We start from the raw sequence: 15,057 nt of genomic DNA on the forward strand, positions 1-15,057 counted from the left end.
AAAAAAAATAATAATTTAAAAGAAGGAAGAAAAAAAAAGAGTTTGATTTGCTTCAAAGCTGAAATTATATAGTGTAGCGCAAATGACAGAAAAGTTACCCAGCCCTGTTTTATCTTCATAGATTTCCACTTGACGGAGTCCCAGACAGTTCTAAATGCCTCCAAAGGGGAGGTAAAACTGAATCGGGCAGATGCCCACGTGAGCAGAGTGCCTGACGGAAAAGCAAAGAGTCTTCCTGTACATGGTAAGGGACTGGGCTTTGGGGGCATCTGTTTGTAACTTTTAATGTTTCCCTCCCGACTCCTAGCAACCTTCCATCAGGTTTTCCAAGGCTGTAAATCTCTATGGGAAGAGGTTGCCCATCTTTCTTCCATCTATCTCAAAGCGGATTTGAACTGCTACTCAACATACAACACACTATGCCACTAGAGCACCTTTTTAATGTTTTATTAAGTGCTTATGTTTCAGTTTATTACTGTTTTTCACATGCCTTAACTTCACTTCCCATTTTAGGTCTTTGTACATTAGTGTGTTTAGAAATCTACCTGGAAGTTATTTCATTATTCTAAATAATCTGATATTAAAACTTTTTAAATGGTGGTAAAATTCAAAGTATGGGATTATTTTCTATTTAGGAGTTATTCTAGTAAATGATTACTGGTCATCATTGATATGAGGTCACAAATTATTTCTATCTTCCACCATGAACTCCACTAGCTCTCAATTAAGGCAATACATATTGATTGGGTGGCAAAGGAACCTTAATTCTTGGCTAATGAATTCTCTTAGCTAACTAATTGAAGGCCTTTGGTCAGTATATTTTTTCTGATTTTCCTTGTTTTGGGATAAATCTCTCTCTGAAATGTCTCTTCCCCACAAAGGTATTTGTTGCTGGATGACATATGTTATGTGTGGTTTTTAAAACTTGCTCTATTTGCATATCCAACAGCTCAGTCAGAAACCATTGGACTAGGACACAGAGCAAAACCTGAAAAATGTCTGACTCTTCACCATATCCTTATAATTTATGCAGTTGTGTAAGTAAATGAAATTATTGTTTGTGACTTGAGAAAGTGATTCTGTTCTCTGAAGGAATAACCTGTTCTCTTCACTTGGCCCAGAGATGTGAAAAACTTTGCCTGTCTCTAATGTGATCTGGATACTTTCTTTGACAATTTTTGTCTCCTACTTCAGCACTTTACTTTGGCAATCTCAGGTCACACTTTGGTATTTACTTCCCTGTTCTTTAAGGAAATAATGAGAAGGAATGTCTGAAAAGGGAAATGGTTATGCCAAATCCAACAGAGATCGGCGTTAATACTATTAATTGGGAAATTGTTCTGTGAGTTATGAAACATTATTTTTCCTTATGATTTCATTTCTCCACCTCTCACATGTCCCTGGGCTAGAGATCAAAACATCAAAAATGTCAACCTCTATCTTGAGAACTTAAGTACTGTTACATTTTCCCAGCCACTTCTAGTGCATAACCAGTTAGTCTTCTGAAAATAGCCTGACCCACTTCTAAGCCATTTTGCACAACCAAAGAGCATATGCCCAGTTTCCAGAGAAAGCAGGTACTTGTGAAGCACTGTGCCCTTCTAGCAGAGGGAGACAGCCCTGTGTAGGAGGAGAAACACTGACTTGGTACTCCAACTTGGTTTGACCTTCAGCAGTCAGTCCCATTAGAATGACCATTTGTAAGGAATTGCAGCTAGAGACTTTTCAGTACTCTTCCAGCTTTAAGATTTTCTAACATATTAAGATTTTTGCCTTTGGAAGAAGACTTTTTCTAAATCTCATTGTTTGTGTTGTTATGTGCTGTCAAGTCACCTGCAACTCAGAGCAACCCTATGTACAAAAGTCTTAAACCCTGCTCTATCCTGTGCCGATCTTATTGTCTCTGACACACCCACTCCCATTACCCTAGTCACTGAATCAGTCCATCTCATTGAGGGTCTTCCTCTCCTATGCTGTCCCTCCACCCTCTCAAACATGATGTCCCTCTCCAAGGACTATCCCCTTCTGGCAACATGTCCAAAGTATGTCAGACAGAGCTTCAGAATCCTTGCCTCCAAGGAACAGCCTGGCTTCACCCTCTCCAGGATGAACCTGTTTGTTCTCTTAGCATGGTATATTGAATACTCTTCTCTAACCCCACAGCTCAAAAATATCAATTCTCCTTCTATCATCCCTAGTCATTGTCCAGCTCTCTGATGCATAGCAAGTGATTGCAAAGACCATGGGCTCTATCAGGAGCACTTTAGTCTCCAGACTGACATCAGCATCTTCAGTGCTTTGGAGTTATTTTGGAAAATGCCTTTCCTCCAATGTATTCCATGGGTTGTGAGAATACTATTTTATGAATATCAAGTACTGGTCATTATTGGAAGCAGGAATGTCATCCACTTCCTAAACAGCATGCCTCTGCATCTGGAAACTCTGTGAACTTTGATAAATGTCAATAGTTATAGGAAGACTTCAGGCCTTTTGTTCATAGGGTTGCTATGAGTCAAGCTCAACTCAATGGCAACCAACAACAACAATAACAACTGGTCATTAACTGAGAATTTCTTCTTGTTATGCCTCTCCAGTGTCTGTGCACTAATCATCTCGACCTTCTACATGAGATACAGAATTAATACCCTTGAGGAGCAACTGGGATCACTAACCTCCGTTGTCACCACCCATAACACTGAGTAAGTAAGACAATCTCCCACATTGCTGTCATCTCTCCAAGTCAGATCAGTTTAATAGTTGGCCGGATTCTTAGCAAACATTAATTGATTTTGTATAAGACATTATATTAAGTCTGTGTGCAGGGTGTTAAAGAGGAAAGAGTGTTGGAGAAATTATTAATTTGAGGCTGCACTATACACTTGAGTTGATCTCCTGTTACCAATGATATGGCAAGAAGCAAGCCTAATTTTACATTACCTTGCTCTCTTATCCCAAGATTTAGTCATGACCTTGGCCCATTTGTTAAATTATACAAGTTAATACTAGACGGGGTAAAAGTGGCACAGAGTACCAATCTGAAAGCACATGGTTCAACTCCACCAACTACTCATGGGATAAAGATGAATAATCTCTTCCTGTGTCAATTACTGCCTCTAAACACACACACACACACACACACACACAAACACACACAAACACTAGAGGGTCAGCTATAGATTAGTTCCAGCTCAGTGTTCGTAATAGCAAAAGCAACAAAGACAGTTAAAAAAATAAGACATCCAAGCAACTCAGCATATATCATCATATATAATTTTGTATTTTAACTCACTTATTTGCAAAATTTTAAAGAGTTGTCACTAAAAAGACCATGTGATTAGTGATTAATTGAATGTGCCTGTGAAGATGCTTCATCATAGCTGTTCTTCTTAAGCTTTTCACACACTTTCAAAAGTTCCACAGAAAATACAGAGCATTCACATATGCCACCTCTCCCTCCTGCACACAGCTTCTCCTATAGTTGATACCTTCCATTGTTATTGTTAGGCATCACCTAGTACAACTCATCGTGACCCTATGAACAACAATATCTGAACTCTCTCCTATCCTATGCAATCCTCAAAATCTCTGGCATACTCAAGTCCATTGCTGCTGTTAGCATGTCAGTTCAATTCCATTGAGGGTCTTCCTCTCTCTCTGACTCTCCTCCACTTTTCCTTGCATGATATCCCTTTCTAAGGAATAGCCTCTCCTAGCTTGCTTGGCTCCACAGTCAACACTCCTGGCACCAGCAGTAAGGAAATCACAAGACAAATTTCATTGAGGAATCTGCTGTCCGGAACCTTTCCAAAGTGCTGCAGAGTAATGACGTCAGTCTAGAGAATAGATCAGGTGCGCCTGATCTAGGCCATGGTTTTTGCAGTTACTTGCTGTGCATCAGAGAGCTGGACAATGATTAAGGATGACAGAAGAAAAATTGATGCCTTTGAGTTGTGGTGCTGGAGAAGAATCTTGAGCATACCATGGACCATCAGAAGAACAAATAATTCTGTTTTGGAGACAGTAAAACCAAGTTTCTCCTTGGAGACAAGGATTTTGAAGCTGCTTCTTACATACTTTGGTCACATGGCCAGGAGGGACTGATCCTTGGAGAAGGACATCATGCTCAAAAGGGTAGAGGGACAATGCAGGAGAGGAAGACACTAGATGAGATGAATTGACGTGGTAACTGGCACAATGGTATTAGGTGTGTCAGAGTCAGTGAGACTAGCTCAAGACAGGGCAGGGTTCAGAGCCATTGTACATAGGATCAGTATGAGTTGGCATTAGTATGAGTCATGGGCAACTTGATGGCACAGAACAACGACAGCAACATTCCCAAAGTATGTGAGATGCCTACAAAGAGCACTCTAGTTGCACTTTTCCCAAGATATTCCTGTTTGGTTTTTTTTAGCAGTCCATGGCATGTTCAGTGTTCTCCAAAACAATACAACTCAAAGGCATCAATTCCTCTGTCATCCTTATTCACTGTCCAACTCTCAGACACAGAAAAAGTCATTGAAAAGACCATAGCCTGAATCAGGTACATTTTAGTCTTCAAATGACATCATTCGTTCTCAGTAATTTAGAGAAGTCCTTGATAGTGGACTTTCCCAGTGCAGTATGTCTCCTGATCTCTTGACTTTCATTAGGGTAACACATTTGTTAAAATTGATGCACATTAATGTAAACTATAAGTTTTAGTGAAATTATGTATCAATTTTAGCTCATCAATTGTAACAAATGTACCATAGGTTTTCTTTTTTTTTTAAGTTTTCTTTTTAACTTTGAATATGTATTTTTCCCCTAAACTGTTGTGTTAATACTAAAATAAAAGCCTTTCATTGTTTAACAGCCAGGATCTAATCATATCTAGTCAGACATGAGTTATTTCCTTTAAATCCACTTCCTAGAGGATTTTGACTGAATTTGCATTGTCTAAAAAGTAATATAAAAGAAATTATTCTGTTAGAAGAAAGCATACTTATATGCAGACTTAGAGGTATTTTACAAAATACCCTCTACATAACTGAAACTGTATTAAAATAGATACACAAACATAAGAATATATAAAATCTTCCCTCATTCTGTCATCACCATTACTTTCTAAGACAGTGGCCATTACTCTTTTACAGATACAGAAATCAAGAGTCAGAGAAGTAAATTACCTTAGAGTTAGTAAAAGAATCAGTATTCAAATAATCTTATGTTAAATAGTCAAATAGTCTTATAGACTCGGTCTTATGATTGGTAATAGAATGCATGTTTCTGTGACTCCAAGATTCTCAGACTTTAATGTGCACCCAAGAGCTTGTTAAATCCCAGATACTGAGTCCTCAAGTTTTTGTTTCTGGATTGACTAGGGTGAATTTCTGGATAATTATTAGATGGTGTTGATGCTAATCCAAAGGTGCTTCTTGGGAGAAAGATGAGTGATCTCCCATGAGATTTACAGCTTCAGAAAACTCATTGGAGGGTCAACTATGAGATGGTTCTGACTAGGTGGCAATAAGTTTGCATTTTTTTTTTAAGTTTCTATCAGGTTATGAGACAACAGTATTTGCATTTGTAGTATAAGTCCTGAAGAAGAAATTACTAAAATCTCACACTTACTAGAATATATATTCATTAAATACATTTTAAGCATTCTGGAAGTTTTGTCTCCTTTTCCCATGAAAATGTCTGTATATGACATAGAAGAACAATGATTCTCTCATACACACACACACACACACTTGTGGGAAGAGATAGGACATTGATAAAGGAGGTCTAAGAAACCAGGCTGGGACTGAATGCAACCAGAGTGCTCCTGAAGGCAAGGGTGATGGAGGGTGGAGGCTATAGTGACTGAATCAAGTATATCAGAGATGATAAAAATGAAACAGGATAGGACAGGCGTCAGATGTGTTGTCCATAGGTTCCCTGTAAGTCATACTCACCTCCATGACACTTAACAACAACAAGAAACCATGTGTTTAAGAACAATTGTGTGATTTTTTCTGTAAATCCAGCTATCAACATGCTCACTTAAAATAACTTAAGGAGTTTCCAGCTGAGCATTTAAAAAGCATTCCCCTAAGTGTCTAACCTGGAGTTTATAGATTACTTCAGTGCCCTTCTGCTGCTAACAAGTGAACTGCCTACTGTCTTCTGTTCTAACCTAGTTTTCTGCTCAGATAAATTCAAAACGTGTTCATTCCACTTCTTTCTTTGCCATTATTGCTCATAGTAATCTCTTTGTTCTTACAGACAGACAGCACCATCTGGCCTGGGGTCACAAGTACAATTAAATGTGGAGGTCCTCTGCCAAGAGCTTACAACTAACATCATGAAATTGGAAAAGGTGACTGATGTCTTCCCTGTTTAGGAGACAATAGCAGTAATGCCTCACAGTTGCCCTCAGTCAGTGGTTCTACACTGAAACACCTCTGTTTTAGCAGCAGCCTAAATGCCCAGCTAGAGGATTGTGTAGTAAATAGATTATTATTGTTAGCCGCCATCAACTTGGCCCCTAACTCATGGCAGCCCCATATACAGTGGCTCTACCTCTTGGGCCATAAGGTTCTCATTGGCTGACTTTTGGAAATAGATTGCCATGCCCTTCCTCCTAATTGGTTTTAGAATGAATTTCTGCCGATACCTGTTTAGCATCATGCACACCTTCACTGACAGACAGCTGGTGGCTACACTGGAGGTGTGTTAACTGGGAATCAAAACTAGTCCCACAAGTAAGGCAAAATTGCCACTCCAATAATAAATATGGGGGGGGGGAATTTTTTTTTATTTCTACAAAGAAATAGACTTTAGTCTCATTTAAAAAAAAAAAAGACTTGATCTTGTCAGTCTGCTGTTTTTCTTTCTCCATTAGAAGTATCTGTCTGTACCATGGTGTTCGGTGGCAGATAGCCTCTAACACTGGGGTGTTTTGTTGTAAGATAAGGAGTGGACTGGATGGAGCCTGCTGGCCTTGACCAGAGAGGCGAGCTCAAACTTCACAAAGAGTGATTTTTTACGATACGTAAAATGTTACATTCAACTCTGATTACAGCCCTGAATAGTAGGTATAATGATCCCTGTCTGATAGAGGAAGAACTGCAATTTCACAGTTGATAAAAATTATTATACAATTAGATAGTAACTGGCCATTTCCACTTGCTGTGGAGTTGATTCTGACTTCTGGGGACCCTGTGTGTGTTAGGGTAAAACTGTGCTCCATGCGGTTTAATACAGTTGGTTTCTTGGAAGCAGGTCACCACGTCTTTTGAGTATCTCTGGGTGGACTTGAACCTCCAATATTTTCAGTTACTGTTCAAGTCTATGGCGTCGTTGGCAGGGGTCCCTTTCCTGTTTTCCCAGTAGTACCTGAGGTGAAATGTGGGAATGAGGAAAGCTCCGCCTCTCTCCCCTCCCAGAATCCCAAAACTATTTATCTAGCAATGGCATCAGGCTGGAGACTAAGGTGCGCCTGATCTAGGCTATAGTCTTTGCAATTACATGCTATGCATCGGAGAGTTAGACAATGAATAGGGATGATAGAAAGAGAATTGATGCCTTTGAACTGTGGTGCTAGAGAAGAGTGTTGAATATACCATGGACTGCAAGGAGAACAAACAAGTTTGACCTAGAGAGGGTGAAACCAGAATGCTTCTTGTAATCAAGGATTCTGAAGCTTCATGTGACATATTTTGGGCATGTTGCAAGGAGGGACTGGTCTTTAGAGAGGGACATCATATTTGGGAGAGTGGAGGGACGGTGCAGGAGAGGAGGACCCTCAATGAGATGGATCGATTCTATGAGTGGAGTGGTGGGAATGAGTGTGTTTGAGACGGCAAGGTTGGCACAGGATAGAGCGGCTTTTAGGGCTCTTGTACATAGGGTCGCTATGAGTCACAAGTGACTCAATGGCACATAACAACAACAATCTAAGTGCTGAAAGAAGGCGGATACAGAAATGCTCTGGTGGCCTAGTGTCAAGAAGCTGTGCTGCAATCCTAAAGGCACTCGGTTCAAGGCCACCAGCTGCTCCATGGGAGAGGGATGGACAATCTCCAACCATTCAGTTAACTTTCTCTGAAATGTCTCTCCCCCTCAGGGCCTACTATGGGTCAGTTCTAATGCTACAATACATAGTAACAACAATGACAAACTTACTTAAAACAAACAAACAAACTGTGAAATATCAAGGAGCACAGTTCTTTCTGTTTTGCTTCACTCATTGTTATCTGGAACTTAACAAGTAAAATACTGAGGGCTGAGGAGTCTTCTGTTGAGACATTGCATCAGTGGATAAACTTAGAATATTTTTTAAGATTCTTAATCTAAAATCAACCTAAAGAAATGTATGTGTAAACTACAAGATTATTTTTTTTTCTTTTCCAAGATGTTACATTCTGAGATTGAAGGTTTGTTTGGTTGGGTTTTTAATTAAATACTTTCAAATGTTTGACTTTCATGCTAGCTGCAAACTATTGTTGTTGTGTACCATCCAGTTGAAATGGACCCATAGAGGACTCTTTTTTTTTTTTTATGGTGAGAAAAATTTATATTTAGAATTAGCCCGCTGGACTTAGTTTAGATGATCCCAATTTTGTTGGCAACATCCAAAGCATCACTTCTTCTCTCCATCAGGCCTAATCAGAGTGTTGACCTTAGCCACGTCAATGTCATAGAGCTTCTTTACAGCTTGTTTAATTTGGTGCTTATTGGCCTTGACATCCACAATGAACACAAGTGTGTTGTTATCTTCTATCTTCTTCATAGCTGACTCAGTGGTCAGGGGAAATTTGATGATGGCATAGTGGTCAAGCTTGTTTCTCCTGGGGGCGCTCTTCTGGGGGTATTTGAGCTGCCGTCGGAGTCTCAGCATCTTAGGCCGCCGGAACGTGGGTGACGTGCGGATCTTCTTTTTTTTTTTTTTTGGCTGTGGACGCCCTTCACGACTGCCTTCTTTGTCTTTAATGCCTTTGCTTTGGCTTCAGTTTTGGGAGGGACAGGGGCTCCCTTCTTGGCTTTCGGCACCATCTTCATAGAAAGCCCCATAGAGGACTCTTAAGTTGGGTTAATAGGCAGTTAATCACATAGGAGGAGATTGCCCATCCTTTTCCCATGGAGCAGCTGATGGCCTTGAACTGCATGTCTTCAGGATTGCAGCACAGCTACATTCCCCTACACCACCAGAGCTCCCTAGCTGGAAAATAGGATGGTATTTCAGATCTGTTCTGTCTGACCTACAAATTCTTTGGATTGGAATAGCCTGGAATTTCAGAGCCTTCTGGGTTTCTTCCCACTCTCACATCAGGCCCAGTGAGCGCATCACTTACTGTAATTAGAGATCAGAAAACAAAAGGTCTTGTTCGCAACAGGCCTACAGCTGGCCAAGTCTTATCCACAGTTTCAGACAGGGCACAACTGCTAGGCGAAAGAGACCTACTCCCCCTCAGTTTCACATGTGAAATCTCTTCTTGGTGAGATTGTGTGGCTAGAGGTAGCATTTGGAAGGGTTTGGCATGTGTATATTAAGTCTCTTTCCTTATTATTTATCCTCTAAATCTGTAGGATAGTATAGATTATTCAATTAAAAGAAGAAAACATTCCCTTTATTTAGCATTCAAGGGTTCTATACATCCATGACAATGTTAGAAAAAGTGTATCAATTCGGACTCATGACGGTCTTATACACAACCAAACAAAATGTTGCCTGGTCTTGTATCTTTCTTGTAGTCATTGGCATGTTTGAATCCATTGTTAACAGCTCTTAAACCACCCATCTCACTAAGGGTCTCTCTTGCCTTCATTGGCCCTGTACGTCGTCAAACATGATCCCCTTCTTCAGAGATTTCTCCCTTCTGATTATATGTTCAAAGCAAACTCATCAAAAAATGTTCTAATGTGACTCATATGAGATTCCCCAGGTAATTTTGGGGACTAGATCACCAGACCTTTTCTCTTTTTGTTTTCGTATGAGCCCTCGAGCTGGCTCCAGCTCACGGTGTTGCTGTGCAACGTAATCAAATCCTGTCTGATCCTACCAGTCTCTGCTGTGCATAGGCCCATTGTTGCAGCCACTGTGCCAGTCCATCTTATTGGGTCTCCCTCTCTTCCCTTGGACCTCCTTCTTCCCTCAGCATGTTCTTCTCCAGGGACTGACCCTTCTGGATAACATGCTCAAAGTAAATGAGGCAAAATCTCACCAACTTTGCTTCTAAGGAGCACTTCTAAAACAAATTTGTTTGTTCTTTTGGCAGTCTGTGGTATATTCATATTTCTCACCAGCACTACAATTCCAAGGAATCAATTCTTTTTCCACCTTTTATATCCATTGTCCAACTTTCACATGTATATGAAGCAATTGGAAATATTCCATTACCTGAGTCAGGTGTATCTTAGTCTTTAAAGTGACATCCTTACTCATTAACACTTTAAAGAGGTCTCTGGCAACAGATTTGCCCAATGCAGTAAATCATTTGATTCTTTACTGATACTTCTATGGGTGTTGATTGTGGATCCAAGTAAAATTAGATCCTTGACAATTTAATTTTTTTCTCTCTTTACGATGATTTTTTTTCTTTAGTTTTCTAGTTTGTCTTAATCTGGAAACGCCTCTGAAATTCGTCTACCATGGATAATCCAGCTAGTATGAGAAATGCCAGTGACATAGCTCCCAGCATCGTAGTGACATGCAAGCCATCATATTACAACAAACTGATAAATCCTAGTTCACACTGCTAGTTGTTGAGACTTCCTTGCTTTGAATTCTTTCAAGTTATTTCTTTGACAAATATGTAAGCACATTTAAATGCCCAGCACTGGGCTTGAGATCCAAAGACAGGGCATGAACTTATGAAACTCAGACTCTTACAGAGAAATGTACAATGTCTGATAGGTGTCTTAGACGATACTATGTGGTGTTTCTGATTGAAACAGGAAGCTGAGTGGGCTCTGAAAACAAGTTTCCCTTTGCCTCTGAGTGGATTTGCATCACACCTGGTTTTGATAAAGCTTTATTCTTTCTTCAGTCTCATGTCTCTCTGTCTCTGTTGTCGTTTTCATCACACCTTTTTGTTTCTTTGCCTTTTTTTTTTCTTTAAAGTTAATTTCCAGACAGTTCTATTCCATTAAATATTTAATTTGCCTCGTGTAAATTACCCCATCTATCGCTTTATCCAGGACACTCTGATAGCTGTGTCCAAAGGGAGCCACATTTAACTAAGCCAAAGTCCAAGCCTCTCTGGAGGTTTGAATCCAACAGCAACTTCTTAGGAGGGGAAAAGGGCAATCTGCTTCCGAGTGATTTACAGCCTCAGAAACACAATGGAGGTTCAGCTATGGGTCCGTTCTGACTCAATGGCAAGGCGTTTTTGGTTTTTTTTTTAAATTTGGTTCCCTTTTAATAACTTTATCCTTTGAGAAAAGATGTGGCAACCAGGTTCCATAAAGATCTACAGCCTTGGACGCCCTCCTGTGTTCTAGAGAGTGGCTTTGCGTTGGAATAGACTTGATGGTAATGGGTTTGGTTAGTTGTTTATTCAAAGTAAAATAGATTCATCACAGGCATTGTATGTTGTTGTGGTGGTGGTGGTTAGGTGCTGTTGAGTCAAGTACAACTCATGTCTGAAGTGCAACAACAGATCTGAATCCTGTCCTATCCTGTGTCATTCATCCTCAAAATCACTGACATGCTTGAGCCATTGCTGCAGTTACTGTGTCAATCCACCAGATTGAGGGTCTTCCTCTAATGTGTCCCTAATCTACCTTATTTTATTTAATAATGTAATCTTTTCTTTTGTTATTTCAAGATACAAAACAACTTACAAAAGCTGCTTGAAAATGGAGACTGACCAACCTGGTTACTTGGGCCAACATAATACCTCACACTTTCCTTTGAAGAAGGTGCTCCCCAGGTGTTCTGGTGGAGAGCCCCCTGCTGGTCGGAGGAGCTCATGGACAGGAATTCAAAGCCACATTTGCACTTGGAGGTCTCCAGCTCAGGAAAGCCGGGAAGGAGAACAATCTTGGTTTCTGTGCAATATGTGTTGTTGACCTTGACTCTCTGAAGACATTTTCACTGCTGCTGCCTGAAGAAAACTTTTCTGAATGTCTCCAGGAAGGTCCCTGTAGTCTCTCTCTTAGATGATATAATTCAGCAATCACTGAAAAGGTGCCAGCAAACACACTCCACTCCATGCCTTTTCAGTCTTTCTCACCCTCTTTTTCTCTCCTTTCCAATCCTTCATGACTAACCTTCAAATTAAGGTTGTGTAGCCATGGACTTGTTTCCCCCTAAAGATGTAGCCATGAATCTCCAGGGAAAAAGCAGTACGTGAGCAAGGTGGAAGAAAACATAACATCCACAGGGTTTTTATTCCTCCTATTGTTATTTTCTGGTTTAAATCATCTTTACCTTAACTTCTCAGTTCAGTATTGCCAAGAATATCAGTAATTTAAGTGATCTCGTTTGTGTTTTATCTTATTCCCATGACTAATACTTAATTGGAGTGATTTCTTACCGCCCCAGGTCAGGAATCTGTGAGGCATGGGACCGAAGTACCATACTAAATTTAAGTTGAAACCAAAACTAATCTTTAAACCAAAAATTGTAATAGTGATTTCATAAAGGATGAAAAAAACATTGCCTTTTTAAAGATTGTAAGTGGATTGTGTTAGCAGTTTGGAATTGGAATGTCTGAATTGAAGGTTGAAATCCCTGTCAGCACGATGATGGCATGTTTTCCTCCTTTACTGCCCCAAAATAAATAACTGGTAGTTGGCTAACTTTTATCTACCATATGGGTTGGCTGGTTTTTAATTAATAATTGTTTAGGACACCATCAGATCTGTAGGTCTAAAAAGATATTCTGTTTTCTATCTGCAATGCATTTTATAATCATTTCTATGAAATGTATTTTGTCTAATCAGATAAGCTAATAAGTGAATTGGTTACATCATTTTTGTGTGTTAGCCTCCTGGGCAAGAACTGTGCCTGGTGCACCGCTGGCTTTTAATAAATCCTCGTTGGTTAAAATTACCTTGTAACACTGTGTTTTGTCAGTTTGTAGCTCTTTTTAATTAAGACTTACTATGCTTTTTTTAGCTATTCACCTGCTCTTTACTTTGGACTCACTCCATACTTCTCTGCCCTGTTGATTTCAAATGGTGATCTGAAACCATCAGCCCAGCTACAGAAGAAGGGTGCCAGGATCACTTCCATAAAGATGGCACCTGTATGGGGTAGCTCTACCCCACCCTATAGACTCACTGTGAATCAGAATCCACTAAATAGCAGTGGACTTGGTTTTTAGGTCATTCATCTCAAAACTCAATTATTTAGGCACTTGGATTAAAGTGGCATGCTTGGGCTCTTTGCCGTAGAGTCAAAACCAGCCCATACGTAACCCACCAGCAAATTGGGAGGAGATTGCCTGTCTTTATCCCACTGAGTCACTAATGGATTCAGATAGCCTTTGTGTTAGCAGTGTGCCCCTTACTGACTATGCCACAGAGCTCCTTTAATCAGATAAGAAGTCATTTAAAAAGATATGATGTCCAGGGAACTCTGGTGGCCTAGTGACAAGAAACTGTGCAATTGCAAAGGTGTGTAGTTCAAATCCACCAGATGCTCCACTGGAGAAAGAGGGTTAATCTCCTCCTGTGACTAGGATCCAATTTGATGGTTCACATCAAAGGGGTGGGGGTGGGGAGCTAGGATGTCTCTCAGCAGGGAATCAATCATTTTACACCAATCACACCCCACAGAGCTATTGTTGGTTGTGCTCTTGGACTCTTACAGCAGCCACTACAGTGGACTCTTCCAGAGGGCTCAAACTCCATCGTATCTGGAGTTAGTTGGTTTTGTTGCTGTTTTTATTGTTCCTACGTCTCTGAGTCAAAATCTGGCACAGCTGAATCCGAATGGTGAAGTGCAGGTCAGATGTGGTCCTACTTACTGCAAGGAAGCGTGAGGGGCAAGGCTGTAAGGTTTGTCATCCTCACCTCCTAGGCACAAAAGTACAGAATTCTCTCAGCAGAGGAAGGTGTTTCAAATGCTGAAAAGTCAAGAGATGATACATTTTGACTATATACATTTCCCTTTGAAACTCAGTAAATATCACCTTTCTGAAACCAGGAGTGGAAAATAGAAAGTTACTATTGTAACTTCTATGCATACAAATTAACATGGCTCTTTTCATAAAACTATTTTAATCTGTGTTTAAAGACTTCTCAGCAAAAAGAAGAGGTCAGGAGTTTGAATTCACTAGAGGATTCTTCAGGAGAAATATGAGGCATCCTGCTCCTAGAAGATCCACATCCTGGGCAAGCCCCTGAGCTGTCATAAGATTCTGTCCTGTAGCATTCACTAGGAATTGCCTTGACTTGACAGTGACGACTTTTGTGTATGCTTTATCCAGGGTGCCACCAAGGCTCCCTAAGGTAAGGCGAAGGCACCTTATAAATAATCAACTGGTACTTCCCACGCTATTTGTGTGTCTGGTAAACTACCAAACATAGATATTTGCAAATAGTACACATGATTTTGCTGATGAAAAATAATTATGTCATCATTTTAGGGAGCTCTGATGGCCTAGTGGCAAGAAGATGTGCTGCAATCCTGATTGTGTGCAGTTCAAATCTACCTGCTGGAAAAGGAGGGGTAGTCTCCTCGTATGCCAGTCAGATCCAATTTGACAGGACACAATAAGATAAATAATAACGTCATCATTTTGATCCTCTGTTTTTCAAAATGAGCCTAGTGAAATAATGTTCCTTTCATGCTCTTCTTTTAAGCCTTTTCTCTTGCTGAGGATGATTGACCAGATTCTTGCCAAAAAGGTCAGAATCATTAGGTGGAGCTTCTTTGACCACTAAGTCTCCTACTTCTTTGTTGTGTCCAGGTGACAAGACCTTTTTTAATTTGAAAAAGCAGAGACCTGATTAGCGGGCCACTAAGAGCAAATTTATATTTTAACCAATTTGTAGTTGGAAAACATGGACTTGGTGACAGAAATGAAGCTGGAGATAGAATGATTGAATTTTGCACAATCAATGACTTATTCATTGCAAATA

At 40.1% G+C, this 15,057-nt stretch overlaps 1 protein-coding gene across 1 annotated transcript in view; it reads left to right on the top strand.

Annotated features, from left to right (window-relative positions):
• GRAMD3 (GRAM domain containing 3) overlaps positions 1–11,834 on the top strand; it is a 102,408-nt gene extending 90,574 nt beyond the window's left edge. The window contains exons 10-14 of the mRNA XM_006886003.1: positions 122–244; positions 950–1,037; positions 2,595–2,699; positions 6,247–6,340; positions 11,793–11,834. Coding sequence (XP_006886065.1) covers positions 122–244; positions 950–1,037; positions 2,595–2,699; positions 6,247–6,340; positions 11,793–11,834 — 452 coding nt within the window. The remainder of the gene's footprint in view (positions 1–121; positions 245–949; positions 1,038–2,594; positions 2,700–6,246; positions 6,341–11,792) is intronic.
• Positions 11,835–15,057: the final 3,223 nt, after the last annotated feature.

The sequence above is a fragment of the Elephantulus edwardii genome, unplaced genomic scaffold (genome assembly GCF_000299155.1).
Source record: "Elephantulus edwardii isolate Elephantulus edwardi_28Jun2011 unplaced genomic scaffold, EleEdw1.0 scaffold00046, whole genome shotgun sequence".
NCBI classification, from domain to species: Eukaryota; Metazoa; Chordata; class Mammalia; order Macroscelidea; family Macroscelididae; genus Elephantulus; species Elephantulus edwardii.